The sequence below is a fragment of the Manis pentadactyla genome, chromosome 8 (assembly GCF_030020395.1).
Source record: "Manis pentadactyla isolate mManPen7 chromosome 8, mManPen7.hap1, whole genome shotgun sequence".
In the NCBI taxonomy this organism is placed as follows: Eukaryota; Metazoa; Chordata; class Mammalia; order Pholidota; family Manidae; genus Manis; species Manis pentadactyla.
Window position 1 is genome coordinate 121,223,487 of NC_080026.1, and position 21,972 is coordinate 121,245,458.

The 21,972-nt window shown below is 42.9% G+C and overlaps 1 protein-coding gene across 5 annotated transcripts in view; it reads right to left on the minus strand.

Annotated features, from left to right (window-relative positions):
• The window catches only part of XPNPEP1 (X-prolyl aminopeptidase 1), a 50,503-nt gene that overhangs the window by 26,456 nt on the left and 2,075 nt on the right, over nt 1-21,972 (minus strand). For 3 of the 5 annotated variants that reach the window (XM_036898612.2, XM_057506306.1, XM_036898609.2), the window contains exons 2-5: nt 17,266-17,354; nt 11,238-11,362; nt 2,045-2,108; nt 785-889 (exon numbers count right to left, since the gene is read on the minus strand). In XM_036898612.2, coding sequence (XP_036754507.2) covers nt 785-889; nt 2,045-2,108; nt 11,238-11,362; nt 17,266-17,354 — 383 coding nt within the window. Of the gene's footprint in view, nt 1-784; nt 890-2,044; nt 2,109-11,237; nt 11,363-17,265; nt 17,355-21,972 lie in introns of those variants that run through there. The other 2 variants (XM_057506305.1, XM_057506307.1) reach the window with 2 other exon arrangements.

A 21,972-nucleotide genomic window follows, 5' to 3' on the forward strand; every position in this document is an offset into this window, starting at 1 on the left:
CAGACCCTTGCTCTTGCCCAGCTCACTGCTGTTCTCCAAAGCTGAGCTGCCAGAAGCCAGCCCAGGATCCTTAAGAGATCCTCATGGGGACAGTTTTCAGCTCCCATTGCCAACGACCCTTACTTTTATTGCTCTGAATCATGAGGCAGCAAAGAGCAGTGGAAAAGGCCTTCAGTGCATGCGTCACACACACAGCAAGCTATGTGACCTGCAGCAAATCACTGTCCTCTTTGGCCTGTTTCCCCTCAATAAAATGAGTATCTTGAATCAGTGCCTTCCAAAATTGATGCTGAATGGTATGTATAGGTAAGTATACCATTTTCTTGGTTTTTCTTGTGCCATAAATTGGACTGTGTCCCCCCAAAATTCTTATGTTGAAGCCCTACCTCCTACAACGTAACTGTATTTGGAGACGAGGGATTTAGGAGGTAATTAACATTAAAGGAAGTCATGAGGGTGGAGTTCCAATCCAGTAGGACTGGTGGCTTTGTAAGAAGAGGAAGAGAGACCTGAAAGTCAGCCAGAGAACTCTCCCCAGAACCTGACCACGCTGGCACCCTGATCTTGACATCCAGCCTCCAGGACTGAGAAAACAAATTTCTGTTGTTTAAGTCACCCAGTTCACGACACTTTGTTGTGGCAGCCTGAGTGGACTAAGATACTTTGGATTCTCTAAAGGATCCATGAACCTGAATGAGGGCTGAGATCCAGAAGCCCTGAGGAGCTCTAAGGTCCCTGCCCAAAGCTGACCAACTAAGGCCGGGCTGGCCACGCTTCTACACACCCATCTTCATGAGTGTCCAGTTGCTGTCCATCTGCTTGGCAGCCTGGAGAAAGTAGCGTCCATCAGTCCACATGGCTGCATGGTCTTCTGTGATGATGGCTGTACCTGGAGCAGGGAAACCAAAAAACCAGAAAGCTCTCTGACAACCACCCAGAAGCTGCACAAAATGGCAGCAGGAGGTCATGCACAGTGAGAAGCACCAGCTCCTGCAGGGCCCAGCCTCCCACCACTACACCAGCGGGGCAGATGGGCCTTTGGCTCCAGAGGAACTCTAGGCAAGAGAAGACAGTGCCACTGAGACCAGCTACAGGTCGAGCTCAGAGGAAACAACCCTGAGGCAAACTGGGCTGCCTGAGGACTGAGCCGGCACAGAGCCCAGTTTGGGCGGCTTGAGTCAGGCCAGCAGCACCGAGGACTGGGGCCCCAACGGCCTCAGAATCAACAAGACAGAGGTGCACTTGGTTGTGCCCAGTGATCACCTGAAAGAAGCTATTTCACCTTGGCCCAAGGGAAACCAAGCGGATGTGAGTACTCCACCAGCAGGGGGTTTATGCCTCCCCTCCCCAACCCCCGCCTGCCCTCAGGTCCTACAAACCTGGCAGAACTCAAGGTTTTCAGTAGACGTTGTCAGCCAAAAACAACCCTAACGTGCCAACCAGCACAAGCACTTCTATCAGGGGAAGCTATGGACTAACTGAGAGAGTAGCTCTCGCCAGGTCTAGCTGGCTTAAGGGATGGGAGTCTGATGCAGGGAAAATCACTTTTGAAACTCAAGAGCACAACAGTTTTGGAAAAGTTAGGCCAGGTCACCAATGTAGCTCAACATTCACCTTTGTCTGAACTCAAAGTGAAAATAGAGAAAGCAGAAGCTGAGCACTTGGAGAATTATACAGGGGCAGTGAGCTAAGGCAGGGGTTCTGCGGTGCCATTAATGTCATGTTTCTTACTTGAAGTGCTAGCTACACAGATTTACTCAGTTTAACTGATACTATTTTCTCTATGTATGAATATTCAATTAAAAGTTTAAAACTTTTTTGAAATAAAAATTGTTAAAACTTTAAAAGCAAAGGCATAGAGAAAAGGGTCACTAAAAGGTGACCTTAGGGAGCTGGGGAATGCTCACACCTTTCTGCAGAAGCTCAGTGGGGAACGTCTGGTTCGCATTTTCTTTTTGGTTCTCTATCAAAGGCTGAAACTTGGTCCAGTTATTTTGGGGAGGTGAACAAAAATATAGAAAGAACAGAGAATTTAGCAACTCACCTGCAGAGCCATCAAATCCAGAGACAAAGGCCCGCCGACAGTCACACGGAGCAATGTATTCACTCTGGAAAACAAAAAGGACAACAAATTGGACCTCGGTCAGTCACATGCAGACGGCTTTCCATGTGCGAGGCCCTGTGCAAGGCCCAGCCTACAAAGGCTGGCAAATCCTGGCGCTGGCCGTCAGGGAATGACAGTCTAGCTGAAAAGGCAGGCTGAACATTAGCACACACTGCGCAAGACCCTAATTAATTAAAGGCTACAAGAACTGTTTCCTTTAGCCACTATTTCCTGATCTGGAGAGCAAAGCAAGTCAAAAGAAAGAGCTCAGAACTGCTCTCTTCTCACCGAGATCCTACTAAGAAAAGCACATCCAGAGTCTTCTCCCTTGCTTGCCACTGACATTTAGGCATCTTATTTTTCTGAAAAGGCTGAATTTCTGTTTTAAGTGCCAATGATTCTCTACCTTAAATATCTTTACGTATGAGCTTGTTTCCAAATTTCCTGTTTATGTGCACCTCCAAGGTAGCACCACTCATCACTCCCACACAGACCTGGTCCCTTCCTGTCAGGAAATGAATGGAAACACTTCCTCTAACCTAGGAAGCTTTAGCAAAAGAAATTATCATATCCCGAGCCAGGTCCTTCCCAGCTGATAATCCCCTTGCCTCTTGATGGAAGGAACTTAGGGACTGAGGAAAGTCAAAGGTTCTCAGTGGGCAGAAAGTATGAGGCCATGGTGTACAAATTCTGGTAATAGCCAAAGATGCACAGAGAGGTAAGTAACTTCCCCAAACTCACACAGCCAGTAGTAAGTAGCAGGGGCAGGATTGGAACCTGGGATCTGAGCCCTATGCCACGCTGCCCCCAAATGACACACTATCATCTTTCATCCTCATAACGACTCTGCAGGGTAAGACCAATAGAAAATGAGAAAACCGAGGTGTGAAGAGAGAATCTTTTTTTTTTTTTGGTATCATTAATCTACAATTACATGAGTAACATTATGTTTACTAGACTTCCCCCATCACCAAGTCCCCCCTGCATACCCCATTACAGTCTCTGTCCATCAGCATAGTAAAATGCTATAGAATCACTACTTGTGAAGACAGAATCTTGAAGTAACTTGCCCACCAAGAGGTCAATGGCAGGGCCAGGATCTGGTCTGCTTGAGACCACAGCCACTGCTCCTTCTGCTTTAGCAGGTTTCTTCTGAGCTACAGGACCCAATAAGGATAAGGATGCTTAGGACAGAGAATGGGGACCCAAGGCATTTTAACTCAATATGATGTAGTGGGGAAAGCGCTTATGTTTCACTCCTGCCATATGGATGAGAAATACTCCCTCCACCAAGGCAGATGCAATCACATCCTCAAACCAGCCATAGGACCACCACCTATGGAGGTGCTAGAAGGGCCAGCAGAGAGCCCAAGCCCCAGGCCACATGAGCCCTCCAGCAGGTCTGGCTATGAGGTCTGCAACAAGGCTCATCACATCTCTCAGGCCCAGGTCCTCTGCCAAAGCAACAGTGGGCATGTGTTATAGACCCAGAACATAAGGAACACTTAACAGATGGCACTTAGAAATAGTTGCCAGCATCATTTATGAACTATGGAAGCCCTGTTTATTAACCCAGTAATTACTGGGGCAAGACTAAAAAACAAACAAAAATGATAAAACAAAAATGGGGGGAGCAGGTTTCTACTTTTCTCCTAGGATTGTTGTGAGAAAAAGTAAGTTAATGTTTAAAATGACTCACCATAAACCTAAGAGTGCTGCATGCATGCAATGGAAGAGATATTAGTACTCTTCTTCCTGAATAGTGAAAAAGCAACTAAGAGGCTGAGAAAATTAAGTTAACAAAAATAACCCATGTGCTAAATGTTACAATGCACAATGAGGAAAACATGGGAAGGACCCTCTCGACTGACAAGCAAGTTCCCCTGCTTGGGGATCTCCCACCTGTAACACCAGAGAGGACGCCAGCAAAGGACTGGCAGGGAAGCCCTGATGCTCTTGGGCCCGCTAGACTCTTCCACCCAGGAACGCGGTTCCCGAAGAACGCCTCATCCCTATTCGACCAAGCCCAAGAGGAGGACAGGGCACCTAGAAGGGTTTACCTAGACTTGCCCATCAGCAGTGGGCTGCTCCAAAGAGAGGTGGAATTAATAGCAGGTGGGTGTTTGGTTTGGGATCGAGATGACGTCTGGAGAAAGAATGTCTAGACATGACCTAAGTGGTCAACATGCCAGAAAGATATCACTGACCAAAGCTGTCACCTCCCCACCAACAAGCTAAACAGGCCAGACTAGCCCTGGGCCTGGGCCTCCCCATCTCCTCCCAGCCACGAAGCTGTCAAAACCCAAGAACGTTCTCCCTAGAGAACAGGAAATGTCCAAAAAAAGCCAAAGCTATAGCAAGCCAGGAAAAAGGCAGAAAGAAGCACGCTGCAGTGAGCTTCTCAAACTCAATCCCTCTCTCTCCCTCCCTGCTTCCTCTTCCCCTCCTCCCCCCACCCCTCCCTCTCTCTCTCTCTCTCTCTCTCTCTCTCTCTCTATATATATATATATATATATATATATATATATTTTTTTTTTTTATGTTGCATCCTGCTTAAAGCCTGCCAATGGCTTCCCATCATGTTCAGGGTACAATCCAAACCCCAGCCCAGTCCCCCAGTCCCCAAGGCACCACGTGCTCTGACCCTGCTGTCCTGTTGGAACTCTCTTCCCAGTTGCCCTGCCACTCATGATGCTCCAGCCACACCACCTACTTTCTGCCTCCCAAGATCCTTCCTCCTTCACTGCCTTTGCACATGCTCTTCCTGGTGCTCATAAATGTCTCTCTCTGATCATGGCATGCCTGGCAACTTATCCTTATATTTCAGATAGGACTTCACCTCTGCAGAGAGGCCTACCTGGCCTACCCAGTCAAAGTAACCACAAAGCTTTTTCACCTCTCTGTATAACACATTTTTCTAGATGCCTCCCTTTTTAATGAACTTTTTTACATTGTTACTGTATTGACCTGATCCCCTCTGCCCCCCAGAATGTCAGTTCATGAGATCAGGGTGTTCATCGGTCTTATTTGTCACTGCCCCTATACACAGCACAGGTAACACACAGTTGATTCTCAGCCAACATCTACTGAATAAACGAACAAGCAGAGGAAGAGGGGAACCTTTCTCCCTCTCCCTAGTTAAAACCTTAGCCATTTCTTTGAAGATGGAGGAAGGGCCACAAGCCAAGGAATACAGGTGGCCTCTTCAAACTTGAAAAGGCAAGGAAATGGGTTCTCTCTTGGGGCCTCCAGAAGTAACAGAGCCCATGCCAGACCTCGAGAACTGTAAGATAATAAATGTGTTATGCTGTAATTCAAACAATGTGAATAATACAGTCAAATAAAGCACATCTGTAAACTCTGAGGAAAAAAAGCCTCCGCCATCTCTCAAAGTCCAGCTTAAAACACACATCTTCCTCAAAGCTCTCTGACCCACTCCCACTTTTAGAGAACTCCCACATCTCTCAATTTTATAGGACCACCCATGCTGGCATTTATCCATGCCCTGCCCTGCCCTGGGTGATGATAAGTAATATTGGCTAAGATTTAATAAACATCTACTAGTTGCCAATAACTACATTCATTTCCTCTAATTCTAATGGCAACAGTAGCTCTGGAAGGTATCATCTCCCATTTACAGATGAAAGAAAACAAAAAATGAAGCTCAGAGAATTAAATTGCTTACTTTCCCAAGGCACCACAGCTCTAAGTGGCAGAGCTGAGGTCTGATCCATCAGGTGTGACTTCTGGAAGCCCATGCACTTGCCACGTTGCCAAACAACCTGTTTTATTCTGTACAGATTGTGTATATCCAGTCTGTACAACTGGATTGTAATCCTAGTAAATAAGAACCACAAGATATGCCTCACATTTACCTCTACCTTCATCAGGCACATGACAGACATCTCCTACACCCAGGAATCCAACCTAGGTTCACACCTGGCTCCCCAACTTACTAACCAGGTAAACCTTGGGCACAACTTCGTCAGCTAGAAAATGAAGATGATGATAATGTCCACCTTGGAGGGTTGACTTGCAACTAAAGCAATTAACACATGCTAAGCTTTTGATAAACTGTAGCATTTACTACGATGCACCAGGCAATGAACTAGACTCTACAGGAAACATAAGAAAGTACCATCTTGGAGTTGGACAATCTGCCAGCAAAGTAAGGCAGATATCCATGAAATATCAGCCCAAACTCTACTGAATATGCAATACGGTTTTGGCTGTAGTTTCAAGGACACTCAGATCTGCCTTAAACCCATCAGGCCAACCTCAGAGGTTTGATAAGGAAAAGCAGGAAGATGATCCAGGGAGGGGGAAAGGTGCAAGAGGCCCAGGAGCAAGAGATCTTGTGGGAAGACAGTGAGCCAATTGACCTGACTGCGAAAGCAGATAGTTCAAGGAAGTGACAGCAGAGATTCCTGGAAAGGCAAGCTGATGACAACAAAGACCTCAAACATCTCACTGAGGCCTGAACTTCATCCTACAAGTTCCAGAGAGAGACTAAAAGTTCAAGAGAGGGTGGTGACATGACTAGAACTGGAATTTAAGAAGAGTGGTAAACATGGCCACATGCAGATGGACTAGGCAGCCAAGGCTGAAGGCAGAATGCCAAAACAAGCATGTCTAATAAGGTCATTAGGGCCCATGATGGGATGACATCTTCCCCCGTCCCTGACCCTTTACCCCATAAGCCATGAGCCTGGCACAATGCCTCAGATATCCAAGATCTCAACAAAAACAAAACCAAATGAGTAAATGGCTGTGTCCACAGGAAGTCCCAGAGGTTATTGTGAATGGAGACATTCTACCCATTCCCAAATATGAGACAACTCCCAGTCTTTGGCATTTTCTTCTCTCTTAAATGAAACCAAGTCAAGGTATATGGGAAAAATGGACAGCTATCCAAATATTCATGCCCTTAGTGTACAGTCACTGGAAAGTGGCTTCCCATCCAGAACTTCATTTCTGGAGCAACCCTGTGCCTAGGTGGGGCCACATGACTAGTTCTCACCAATGGAATGCAGGCAGGGTAGGGAGGTAACATCTGGGTTGGGGCAGTTAAAAATAGGTGCGCCTCGCCCATGCACCTTCCCCTTCCACCAGCCAGAACGGAGGCATCAGAGGATGGAAGGAGCTTGGATCCCTGAATCACTCTTCCTCCCAGAAAAAGAAAGTTATCTACCAACCGGGAACATGCACTCTCAACTGCTATATGAACAAGAAATAGGGCTTCACAGTGGTAGGCCACCAAAACTTTGAGATGTGTTACCACAGCTAGCATTACTTCAATTAATGCAGTGGATAAAATCACTCTAGGATAACCCACCCCCCCAGCCCCAGAAGAGAGCCTATGTAAGAAATAAAAAACAAAACTGGAAGCTGACTCCAGGAGGAATGGGTGTAGAATCCAAAGAGTTTAGGAAAATCTGATTCATATCCTCCAGAAGGAGGAATCACAGATGCAGCCAAAAACTCAAGTTGGCAGAGAGTCACCCCTGACAGAACGGGACCCTCTGAATAAGCTGAGCCCAAGAGCAGAAGATGGGGCCTTACAGATGGGGAGGATAAAGAATTCGGATTTCTAAATGTCACTGCTGGCACAGCTCTGGCTCCAACCAACGATTCTCCCAGTTGGGGGCCACAATCCCACTTCTTGACTGCGATGGTACATGAAGGAACCCAGATCACCAGAGAGAATTGGTAATTCCTCACTGCAAAAGTCCCTCTGGGCCCAAACTCATTAATACCACAACCCTTGCTCTTAGTTTACAAAGAAAAAACCCTTGGAGATGCAGAAGACAGCCAGAAGACCCAGAAGGCCCCTGGAGTGCCAAGTCCTTGCATGATTATGCATTTGAGCTGCGTTTTCTCTCAAGCATGGAACACTGTGTGGGTGTGTGTACTTGGGATTTGGAAAGTACACCAAGGACAGAATTCAAGATCTCCCTTCATTCTCCAACACCCTCCCTTCCCACCCATAGGAGAAATTCCATCAACCTGAATCTAGCCTGAAATGAAACAACTAGGCCCAAGAGCCACAGAGAACAGCAGCCTCTCTATTACCAAGGAGGATGCTGCACACAAAGCCAGCCCTTCCTCTGTGTCCTCACAGTCCTGGCAGGGACCCAGAATCCCACTTACCAGTCACCCCAACTATGCCCCACCTCTCCACAGGAACTAAAGCAAGAATTGTGGGATTTCTCATTTCTTTCTGTGCATGGCACCACAGACACTCAGGTTTCAAACTTCACAATCCCCTCTACCATGTGCCTGTCAGATCCACATTCAGCCTGTGTTCTACTGCTTCTCCTCTGTATCCTTCCCCTCTTCTCTGCTTCCAGGGCCAGCACCCAAGTCCAAGACCTCTGCACCCTAACTCTGGGATCCTACAATGGCCTCCTGATAGGTTTCTCAGTTCCCAGTGTCCCCCTTCTCCAATCCACACTAAATACTGTTCCCTCTGAATGAACATGTCACTCTTTTGTTTCAAAGACCCTCAATGGATCTCTACTATCTAACAAAAGCCTAAACCTCTGACTCTCAGTTTCCTCACCCAGGGAGAAGCCATTCAATTCTGATATCCCAGGATCATCAGCAGGAGATGAAGAGCTGGGGAAAGCCTGGAACACCAGCTGGGGTTTGGCCAGCCTCACTGCCATTCCCAAAGTTTAACAAGGATGTTGGGTGTATCAGGCCCCACCTAATGTCAAAGACAAAGCATTTTTAACATCAATCAGGGTCTTGAACCAAAAACAGATTTACAATGAAAAATAATAATAAAGTTAGTGAAGGAATAGCACCCAGGACCAAGAATATCAAGACAAACTTGGCTTGTTTACAAGAACATCACCAGTAGTAAAAATACTGTATCCTAACTCCAGGCAAAAGAAAACTGAAACTGAAACAGCAACAGTACAAACTTCTGACACACCCTTAACCGGAAACCTCCAACTTTCAATTCAAGTAATTCTCACGGATCAAATCTTTCTGTACAATGAGGTTACCCCCGAAGGTGAAGGTTCATAAAGAGGAACTATGCAGAGTCTTTGGCTGGGGCTCCATGACAGCCCAGCACACAGTCCCCAACAGTGTGAGGGGACAATGGTGGTTAATTTTATGTGCTAACTTGGCTGGGCTAAGGAATTCCCAGATAGCTAGCTGGTAAAACATTATTTCTAGGTGCATCTAGGATGTTGTTTCTGGGAAAGATTAACATTTGAATCAGTAGACCAAATAAAGATTACCCTCAACAATATGGGTGGGTAGCATACAATCTGTTGAGGGTCTAAACAGAACCAAAAGCTGAAGGAAAGGCAAATTTGTTCTCTCCTGTCTGAGCTGAGACACCCATCTTCTCCTGCCCTCAGACATCAGTAAACCTGGTTCTCGGGCCTTTGACATGTACAGGGACTTACACAATTGGTACTGCCTGCAAGCTGAAGAACCAGGAAGGCCAGTGGGGTAGTTCCAGTCCCAATCTGAAGGTCTGAGAACCAGGGGAGCTAATGTCATGTGTGCCAATCCTTCTTGACGAATCTCTCTATACAGAGACACTTATATATATCCTATTGGTTCTCTCTCAAGAACCCTGACTGATGTGGAGAAAAACCCCAACCAACTGACACATATGCTCCAGCCACAAGAACCGCCATCCTGCCCCATGCTGAGATATGCAGCTCTATCAGATCTGTCTAGGGCAACTGCCTGATGCCTGAAAGGCAGAAAATCAAAAACTACTGGTGAATCAGCAAAGAATTCATGTGACATGAAGCCCAAGTCCAAAGGCTGAAGCCTGAGACTGACAGAGGTAGGCAAGAGCCTATCAGAGGAGCCCGGACAGGAGAGGAAAACAGAGTTCCTTAAAGATGAGGCCAGAGTTTGCCCTTCTTAGGTGGTGGGTGCCTGGTTCTTCCGCCACCCAGACCTCCTACTGTGACTCAGGCCCAAGCTGTGGTGACCAACCTACTTACTTATCCAGTCTTCAGGCAAGATGAAACTTTGGTTTCTGTGAAGACAGTGAATCTTGTTCCTCTATTCTCAGCAACATAGGTGAATGGAGGAACTCTGTTGCCATCCCCACCCTAACTCTCACCAGTCTCACCTCACCTCCCCACTGTCTAAATCTAACATTAATGTACCCAACCAGCACAGCTTCCTCATGAGCCACGACCCCCTTTCCAGCACAATCCTATACTTCTCCTCTACTCACACTTCATACCCTTGCTCCTCCTGCTACATCCACTTTTACAAGCAAAACCCTCACCATCAGTGGCCTTTCCTCTCCACACACTGATCTCCCTTCCTCTCACCAATTCAAGGAGCAAAGTTCTAACCCATTATGGTATGAAAATGGTATTGTGGCTCAACAGACCAAGGAATTCCATGGAAAACTGAGTTCCCTAGCCTGCCCGTGAGATGACTGTGGGAATCTCATGGACATTTAAGTCTGGAAAAATGCTGAATACTTCATCCTCCCCTTAAAGTTACACAGTGCACATTAGCATATTAAAGGCCCTAAGCAGTCGTGCAGTTACGAAACTGTTTGAATGGGCAGAGGGCTTGAAGAGACATTTCTCCAAAAAAGATACAAATGGCCAACAAGTGTATGAAAAGATGCTCAACATCACTAATCATCAGGGAAATGCAGATCAAAGGGCACTTACTGGGCTGCTTCCATCAAAGGTGGGCGTTGGGATTAAAGAGGGGTTGGTATGCAGCATCATCCCTAAAGCCTGCTAAGGTGGAGATCCATGATGACTTTCTGGCTGCTCTTCTGGCCATGCCAGAGGCATGGGTCAGTCTGCATCGGGAGAAGGGAGGCAGAACAGGCAGCTCTGGTAGAGTGTGGCAGAGGACCCGGGGTTAAGTGTGTCAGCAACAGAAAGATCCATACTTCTGCCCCTTTATTTGTCATTAACACTCCCACAACTTACTGAAAGCTGGCTATATGCCCTGGGAATAAAGAAGCAAGCAACAAATCAGCAAGTATTCCGTGACAGCCGAATGGACACAGGTCCCTGTGCCAAGCCCTGGGGGGCATGATTAGTTGTAGATTGACAACGGGACTCTCACAAGAAGAGGTGAGGCTGCTGAGTTCCACCACCGACCCATCTCCCCTCCGTACCTGGTGGGCATCTCCCGACGGGATGATGTACGCCTGGATCGGTTCTGTTACATACTCCACATTCCTCATGGCTTGTCTCAGTTGCTTAAGTAGCTCCGAAGTTACCTTTGGAGCCATTCTGCCACCTGCAACAACAGGAGAGTTTGTCCCAACCAGCCTCCCTGTGCAGCCCGGGGACTAGTTCCAAGGGAGCCTGAGAGAAGTGCCCACCGCATTCAGCCCACCCCCAGGGCACCTTCAAACTGACAGCCCCACCACCAGATCAACACCAAAACAGCCAGAAACTCCATGTTCACAATTCTTAAAATGCCATCCAAATAGCCATTTGTAGCAAGAAACATGAGCTACTAATACTCATTTTCAAATTGGTTAATTACCTCTTTCACTTTCAGGACTTACTTCTAAGAAGATAAACAGATGCACAAAGATACAGGTGTTTATCTTTGTTTATAGCAATAAAAAAAAGAGGGGTAATATATAATTGGCTAAATGAACATACAACAGTATACTATGAAACCATTAAAAATTAAACAGACCAAAAAAAAATTACACAGACCTATATTTAACTTTCACAGATACCAACAACACTGGTGAGTGATTAAAAAAAGAACATGTGTAAATTGTTCTTATTTAAAATTCTGTATGTGTATATGCAGAGAGAAGTTTTTAGAAGGTCAGTCACCCAAGTATTAATAAAACCAGAGGGATTTAGAGTAATATTCTTCTCCTTGTGTTTTATGCTTAAGTTCAACTACTTTAAAAGAAGTGTTTTATGTTTTTGTTAAACAGCCATCCACAGACTTAGAGTAGAAAGGTCGGTCCACTAGCAGTCAAAGGCCTAAGTCGTGTGCTCTAGTGACTACCTGCTATCAACTGGGCATACGACCTCAGAGAGAAGGGGATCAGGGCCTCAGCGCTCTGTGTTCTCCTCTCTAAAATATGGAGGGGGTGTAGATGCAGTGTTTTCAAACTGAGCCCCCAAGGAGTCCCAGGGATTCTGGGGAGCCTCTCAACCCAACAAAACTAGAGCTAGTCAGCTCTAGAAAATACAAAATAGAACACAAACACAAAAATCATTTTCTTAAACATCAGAGCCCTTAAATGCAGTCCTACCAAAAATTCTTAAACCTTCACTAATTTCTAAGTAATCAAAGTTATAAAAGCATTGCCTCCTAGTGAGTATAGACTATTTTCATGTGAAAAAGGCACAGATAATACAAGCTGACTTTCAAAGCACTTCAGTTGATTCTTCAAAAACATCTTTTTTTCAAAAATTATCAGTGAATAGTTCTGATAAATAATACTATATAATAACTATAGATATATGACCAAATAGAGTACATCATAGCTATAGCTATATAGGTATATAACAAAACAACTTCTCAAAAAGACAATTATAGAACAGTGAGCATATATATTTTACCACATTCCATATATTGTGGCACAAAACTATACTACTAGAATTCAAGTAGAATAATGAGTTTTTCCAGCTCATTTTAAAATTTTTATTTTTTAGAGTACTTTTAGGTTCACAGCAAAACTGAGCAGAAAGTACAGAGGGTTCCCATATACTCCCCTGCCCCAACATACACACAGCCTCCCCCACTATCAACATCCCCTACTGGAGTGGTACATTTGTTTTAACTGATGAACCTACATTGGCACATCAATCCATAGTTTACATTAGGGTTCACTCTTGGTATTGTATATTCTCTGGGTTTTGACAAGTGTATAATGACATGTATCCATCATTACAGTATCAAAGAAGTTTAACAGTTTTCACTGCCTTAAAAATCCTCTCTGCTCAATCTACTTATCCCCCACCCTCAACCCCTGGCAATTACTAATCTTTTTACTGTCTCCATAGTTTTACCTTTTCCAGAGAGTCATACAGTTGGAATCATACAGTATGTAGCCTTTTCAGATTGGCTTCTTTCACTTAGGAATGTGCATTTAAGATTCATTCATGTCTTTTCATGGCTTGATAGCTCATTTCTTTTTAGTGCCAAAAACAGTCCATTGTCTGGATGTACTACAGTTTATCCAATCAAGAAGGACATCTTGATTGCTTCCAAGTTTTGACCATTATGAATAAAGCTGCTATAAACATGCATGTACAAATTTTTGGATACACCTAAGTTTTCAACACATTTGGTCACACAGAATCATGCAGCTTGACTTCTGGATTGTATAGTAAGAATACACTTAGTTTTGTAAGAAAGTGTCATACTATCTTCCAAAATGGATATACCATTTTGCATTCCCAACATTAATGAATGACAGTTCTTCTCGTCCACTTCCTCACCAGCATTTGGTGTTGTCAGTGTCTGGATTGTGCCAACACATTTTTTTAAACAAAAAAATTTTTAGTTAACCAAAAACATCCTAATGTACAATGCTGTAAGTAATAGTTACCCTGAAGCCATTAGACTACAGATTATTTTCAAGGACTGACACCCTGGTTTATCCTCTGCTAAATATGGATCCTTTTATGGTTCTTTTTCTTTTAACATTTTCATCCGCTTCTTCTCCATTATCACCTACACCTTGGGCTATAGAAGCCTCAGTCATTTTGTTTATCTACAATAAATTTCCCTATGAGGTACTACACTGATCTGGGGACTCAATGAAAAAAGGCCCATTCATATTCTCCAGGGGCAGCTTTAGCCTCTGGCCACTGGGCTCTATCTCAGGAGAGTGTCACTGGAAATGGTGCTATTCATGATTCAAACATGTCCACATTCCTTGCATTACAGCTGCTTCTGAATACTTTTCAGATGGGCAATCCTTTCCTTTTGTCTGATCTACTGAGCTTATAATTTCTCACCTACCCGAGGATGACAGATGGTAACTATCTAATCTGACCCAAGCTTATGTGTCCACACCTCCAACTGGATCCAAAATGAAGCCTGCGTGGCCTCATAAGTTTGCCAGCATCTGAAATACAGGATTAGACTTGTGTTTCCAAACCATATTTCTGAACAAGTTAACATTAAAAGAGAGTCAAGCCAAAATGTAGTCTTCCTTTGGAGCAATATTTCAACCTTGGCTACACATTAAAACTACCTGGGGAAATTCTGATTTAATTAGTCTGGAGTGCAGCCTGGGCATCTGGATTTTAAAAAGCCAATATATTTTCTTTCAAGATAATTAATTTCCTTATAGTATTTGGCTTTGATTTGGACATACTCAGACTTAAGGATTTTGATGTCACTTACTGGGTGTTTAGTATGTATCAACATCACCAGTCACTGACTGCATCAATAAAGTCAAAAGAACCAATGGCAAGCACAAAATCCTCAATTACAAACTGAAAAATATCAAAGGCAAAAGAGTCGGTCAAAGACACCCGCTACCTCCTGGTCACCCTCCCCTCCCCCCTCAGCACCACCAGCCTTCGTCACCATTGTGTACCTCATCCACATTCCTCCTTGCCTGGCCTCCTCAGAAGCGTCAGCATCATCAGCTGTGCCCTCCTATGGTGGCATGTCCACACTTCCCTCCACAACACCACCTGCCCCATCACCACTCTCACACTTGCCCTGCTCCTTCCTCCTCACCCTCCATGCCCTTCACATTTGGTTGGTGTCCTTCTTCAGATGCAGTCACTTCTTCGTCATCCGTATCAGATACAATGAAAGAACTCCCAATACCACAATCAACATTAGGATTGCTAAGGGGCAGTGGTGGCTACAGCAAAGGTCCCGAGAAGACAGCAACAGGCAGTGGCTGAGGCACCAACCTGTGGTAGTGGAGGCAGCTACCACTGAGGTGGATACAACGGGCACAGATGGCTGAAGAGCCACAGCCACAGGACAACAGCCCTTGAAAGTGCAAGTGACTGCATGGGTGAGCAGCTAGCAATGAGGAGCTGACAAAGCTGGTACACGTCACAACCACAGAGCTGGCAACGATTAAAAGGGCAGTTAACACTGAGGAGATGAAAGCCATGGCTGGTTACCCTCACACAGTAATCGTTACAAGCCTTAAACAGATTATTACATATATAAGGCACTATGAAACAATGCCTGGCACATAGTACATGTTATGTATTTGCAATTATTAGAGTTAGATACACAATTAACTAACCATAAAAGCAATGTGATAAATAGTGCAACAGGTGTATATATTGCTTCTCCTTAAGGCAGGGACCATGTCATCCTTATCTCTGAATCCATGTATCTGGTCCAGCACTGAAAGCATACATATACTCATTCAAAGGTAGCTGAATGAATGTCACAACTTTGTATCTATGATCCTTTCAGACTCAATAAACAGTAATAAATCTTCACTGAAAGAAGAAAGCTAGGATCTTACAAAATGCATTATTATAGCATCTGTTCATTCTATGTTCCATTATTTTTCAGAAATGTTAGAAGCAGTCAAGAGTTAATCAGGGTGTGCAGGGAAATAGGAAGCCAAGAGCAACAAGCCTCGTCCATGATGTAACATTAGCCCATACACTGCCAGGTATTTTTAAATCATCCTTTAAAAAGAATGATTCCTTTAAAAGTCTCTTATATATGTGGGTCTGCTTTTAGAAAAACTTCCTAAATCTTTAGCCTTTGTCATAAAGAAGATGTCTCACTGATTAGAAGTATAAGAAAAGTACATCCTACATACCTCATTGGGTGGCTAGGAAAATTCAACATGGCAACATGTGTGAGAGCACCATGCACCACATGCAGTACATTATAAAAGCTCAAAAAAGATTACTTGAATCCAGATCTCAAGGACCAGCTGGGATTCCTACACGTCTTGTTATAAGAGTAGAAAGGGCTGGTTTACTTCATGCACAGAATGCCAAACTTCTTTTCCAGCATCACTTGCTCTAGAAGTGGTGTTCTGTTTCTCTGTCCTACCACTGAGGGAGAACCAAGGGTTTTATGTACATCAGTGGTTAAATCTCACAATAATCCTCCCATGGAGGTTTCACTATTCCCATTTTACAGATAAAGTAACAGGAGTTAAATACCTTCCCAAGTCAACTGGATCATCAGGACCCAGGACTCATGGTCTGTCTGCTTCCCAAGTCCACGCTCTAGCAGACCATGTTATCTAGGGGACATAACAGAGGCTCTCTGAAGTGTTTCTAAGACCAACAGAATCAAAACAAGTGGGCTCCGGTTTCCATCTGGGATCTGTAACCTCAAATAACTGATGATCCCTAAATCTCATTTCTTCATCTATAATTAAAAAAGAGAAGTTCTCTAAAAACTCTGAATTTGATAATTCTATCACTTTTTCCCCTTTTCTATGTCCTCTCTTTTCCCATTCCTCCTTCTTCCTCTCCTCCTCCTAATATGGCCCAAAATGTGTTGGTACATATAGATTTTTAAAGAAAAAGGAGCTGAAATTGCATGCAATTATAGCTGATTTTCCAAGGAGAGATCAGTCATGGTTTCCTATGTGCTTCAAGGGAACAATTTTTTTCTGTCAGCGAAAAGAAAACAATATGGTTCTCCCGGCTAGCCCATAGACGAGCACTGGGATAGTAACACCCTAATATGCCACTTTTCAGAATTCAGATTTGTGGCAACTTAAAAATACAACTAACCAGCCCTGGGAAAAGGGTATTGTTCCAGAAATCTTTCCCAAAATGATTTCCCTGAAAGCGTATTCAATTTATAAAGCACAAAAATATAAACTTTTCTCATTTCATATCCTATGTCAAAAACTGAAAGTCAATAAAGAGTTATATTAGCGATCAGAAAAACCAGAACAGGGCTTTTTCAATAACAACCTCTCTCCACCATCACCACTGCCACCTCAAGAATGGGGAATGCAAAAACTATCATACTCTAACTTACTACCTAAAAAAAGCAGTGAATATATATAGAAATGGTAACCAACTACCCAGGAAGCCAAAGGCCAAAATGGTTTTAATTTCCAGATAGATGTCCTCTCAGCCCCGACCATGATCAATTATGAATCCCTTACCTTCTCTTCTGTGCGAACTTGGGTTTGGAGTCAGGGCACCTAAAACCCTTTTGAGATGTTCTATCTAATTAATAGGCAAAATTATTACCTGTTTGTACACCTGGATCTTCTGAGTGTGTCAACTCGTTAGGCTCAATTATTCTTAAATTTTTCAGCTGAAAGTCCTGGTGATTTGCCCTTAAGAAAAGAAAGAACAGGATGTTGCAGATTTTGACCATAGTAAACGTGGCAAGGCTCAGACAGAGAGGACATCAACTTGACTTAGCAATTCTCCTTCCTGAGCTGGAAGAACTCTTCACCCCAGTATCAGTGACAAAATAAAAGTTGCAGATAAAACAGCACCATGGCAGGCATATGTTCTCTGGCCTAGTCTCTCGCTCATGAATTCTCTTCTGCTGCATCTCATCTCCTGTTCAGCCTAAAAACAATTTATTTCTAATGACTGTATTTTTCACAGGCACAAGTTCTATTTGGTTCTTTTTCAAATTTGCCTGTTCACTCTTCATGGTTGCCCATTCTTTCACTATGGTTTCTGTTCCTCCTCAGCTTTAATTATTTGAGGGCCTTATTTTGGAATTCATTTCAGACTTTCCATCAGAAGGTCTCAGAATAGTAATCCTCCAGTCTGCTGTGTCTGCAGGCTCCCTCTGGGAGGGTCACTCACTCCTTGTGTGCTCTCATCTTTTATTAAGAGCTTATCTTCAGCAGAGACTATTCTGTCTATGAGGATGAGACATGTCCTGAGTTATACAAGCTCTACTGTCACTGTTGTTTGCCTCTAAGAATGATTTCGCCTTTTTCTTAGCTAAGAGATTTGCACACAAGACTCCTGTCCCCACGTGGGGACAGTCCGATGCCCTGGGCCCCAGGTATGAAGAAGGCCTATGCATCTGATACCCTCCTCAGGTTCAGCTTATTAGTTACTGTTCAGGCTTTAAGTACCCCTAAATTTCTGGTAACTAAGGATTTCTCTTTCTTTTGAGCGCATTCAGTCAAAAAATATTTACTGAGCATCTTCTATAATCCAGGCCCTATTCTAGGCATACCAGTGAGCAAAACAGACATCTCTGACCTCAAGAGGTTTACTTGTGGGTGGGGACAGTGAGTGGAGGATGCTGGGAGGGGAGGATACAGGAGGAAAGGCAACAGACACAAAATAGGAATATCATTTGTCAGATAGGGAGTAGGAATTCTATCAAAAAAAGTAAAGCATAGCAAGGGGAAGAAAGTGTCAGAGGGCTTAGGGGAAAGGTATGTTATATGGGGTTTCCAGGCAAAGTCCCTTTGCTAAAAGATGACATTTTAGCAGAGACCTAGGAAAATGCGACAAGGGAAGAACATTCGAGAGAGAGGGAGAGGCAGGTGCAAAAGCCCAAGGCAGGAGTATGTCTAGTATACTTCAGGCAAAGCAAAGCCAGTGTGGTGTGGTTGTATGTATTGGGGGATGGGGAGGTAAATGGCTAGGAGACTAGATCAGAGAGGCAATATGGCAGTCTGTTGCGGAATACAGAAAGAGCTTTGAATTTTATTCAGCTATGAACTTAAAGGTAATTCTGTTATAATTTTACCACATTTTTATGTGTTAGTAGAGGGAGAAGGGTCTGCACTAGCTCAGTCCACCACCCAGCCAGAACCAGATCATCTTCACCACTCTCCAGGCCAGCTCCTGTTTGGCTGCTACTTTAATTTTGTAGGACAAAATGAGATGTTCTTTACTGGGCGAACCATGCATTCTTTCGCAAAAACATAAGACACTTCAATATTTCTAATAAACGCAAATATCCTCAACACAATACTAACAAACTGAATACTGTAACATATAAAAACACCATCACCAAGTGATGTATTTATCCCAGGAATGCAAGACTGGTTCAACATTCAAAATTAATGTAACACACAATATCAATAGAATAAAGAATAAAATTACACAATCACCTCAATAGACACAGAAAAGGCATTTGACAAAATCCAACACCTCTTCATAATAAAGTACTCAATAAACTAAAAGAATAGAAATTCCTAAACCTGATCAAGATTATTACAAATCCAAGGCTAACATCATCCTTAATGTTAAAAGGCTGAATGTTTTCCCCCTAAGATCAAGATGTCCACTAAAACTGAGATGTCCACTCTTTCCACCCCTCACATCATACTGGATGTTCTATCCCGGGCAATTAGGCAATTTAGAAATAAAAAGCATCCAGATTAGAAAACAAGGAAAACTCTCTTTTTGCAATGTCATTATCTTAAATATAGAAAATCCTAAAGAATCCACAAAAAACTATAAGCTCACTAAGAATGCAGGATACAAAACAACTGCATTTCTATACACTCGCAACAAACAATTCAAAATTTAAATTAAGAAAAGTTCATTTAAAATAGCATCAAAATAATAAATACCTAGGAATAAGTTTAAGAATGTAAGCAAAACTTACACTCTGAAAACTACAAAACACTGTTAAAAGAAATTAAAGGAGGCCTAAATAAATGGGAAGACATTCCATGTTTGTAGACTGGAAGACTTAATATTGTTAAAAGGGCAATACTCCCCAAAATAACCTACAGATCCAACGCAATCTCTATCAAAGTCCAGCTAACTGCTCTGCAGAAATTGACGAGCAATTCTGAAAATTCCTATGGAAATTCAAGGAATCCAAAATAGCAAAAACAACCTTGAAAAAGAACAAAGTTTGAGGATTCACCTTTCCTGATTTCGAAATTAATAAAACCACAGTAAGTAAGACAATGTGGTACTAGCATACGGATATGCATAAACATCAATGAGATACAATTGAGAGTTGAAAATTATAAACCCCTACACTGACTGACAAGAATGCCAAAACTATTCAATGAGAAAAAAGTCTCTTCAACAAATAATGTGGAACTGGATATCCACACGCAAAAGAATGAAGCTGAACCTCTATCCTCACACCATATACAAAAATTAACTCAAAATGGATCATAGATACAAAGTTTTCTTAGAAGAAAACACAGGCATAAGTCTGCCTAACCTTGGATTAGGCAATGATTTCTTAGATATGACATCAAAAGTACAAGCAATAAAAGAAAACAGATTGACTGGACTTTGTTAAAGACTTGTGCTTCAAAGGATACCATCAAGAAAGTGAAAAAACAACCCAAAAAATGAGAGAAAATATTTGCAACTCATGTATCTGGTAAGAGTCTATATAAAGGGTATATAAAGAACTATTATAATTCAACAATAAAAAAGACAAACTAAATTTTTAAATGGTCAAAGGTTCTGAACAGATATTTCTCCTAAGATATAAAAATGCACAATAAGCATATGAAAAGACTGTCAACATCACTAGTCATCAGGGAAATGCAACCAAAACCACAATGAGATATCACAATGATAAAACTCACTAGGCAGGTTATAATATAAAAAAAAAAAAAAACAGGCAATGGCAAGTATAGACAAGGATGTGGAAAAACTAGAACCCTCAGACACTGCTGGTCGGAACTATGAAATGGTATAGTGATTTTGAAAAATAGTCTAGTGTTCCTCAAAAGGTTAAATATAGAGCTACCCTATGACCGATCAATAGGGTGCAGAAAATTGAAAATATTAAGTCCACATAAAAACTTATACATAAATATTCATAGCAGTATATTCTTAATATCCAAAAAGCAGAAACACCCCAAATGCCCACTGACTAAGGAATGGATAAATAAAAGTGGTCTAATATACAATGGGATATTATTGGCAATAAATAAGAATCAAGTATTAAAACATGCTCCAACATAGTAAAAACCTGAAAAACATTTTATGCTAAGTGAAAAAAAGCCAGTCACAGAAGACCATATATTGTATGATTCCATATGCAATGTCCAGAATAGGCAAACCCATAGAGACACAATATAGATTAGTGGTTGTCTAGAGCTGGGGTGTAGCTGGGAAAAATGAGAAGATCCTGCTAATGTATAAAGGGTTTCTTTTGGAGAAAGGAAATGTGGAGGGATGAAAATATTCTAAAATTGACTGTGGTAATGGTTGTACAACTCTGTGAATAGTCTAACACCAATGAATTATACATTTTAATTAGGTGGATTGTGTGATTCATGAACTCTATCTTTAAAAAACCTGTTGTAATATTTTACAAAGTAGGAAACCTCTTTTTCTTGGAGAGAGATGTCACATTCTCACCTGATTTCCTCTAACTTCATATGCCCGTTTACAAGATGGTGAGCCAAGGAAGTCAGTTTCTCTGTATATTCAAAGTTAACTGGTCCCAGTGACTAATTCAGACACAGGGCAAGAGAGCTGGAGGGAGGCTATTCAGAAGTAGCTCTACTGATTAATTTCACAAGAAAAGAAACTAAGCTTGCCAGACGCCAAACACCTCAGTAGCTTCAAGCCCAGACCAGAAATGCGGTCTGACAAGTGATGCTCACAGAAAACTGAGTTCAAGCTCTCTGTGAGCAATGCCACCTCCACCTATCTCTCAGAATCAAAGCAGCCACAAAGCAGCTAAACATTAGTTGTCCTGCTCCTGTCCTACTCTCTGTAATGTCCAAGATCCATCCATCCTTCATTAACTAGGCCAGGTACATTCCCAGGCTCTCAGTTGAAGCAGGGCTATTGTTAAAACATTTGAGCTAGAATGAACCTTAGGGACCATTCAACTCGGCTCACTCCTCTAGAAAAAGAAACTGAGAAACAGATCAAAGGACTTGCTCAAGGCCTCACAGCTGTTTGGTGACACAGCTAGTCTAGAACTAGAGTCCAGGCCTCCCAATACCTAGCCCAGTGCTCTTCCCCTTTCCAGGACTT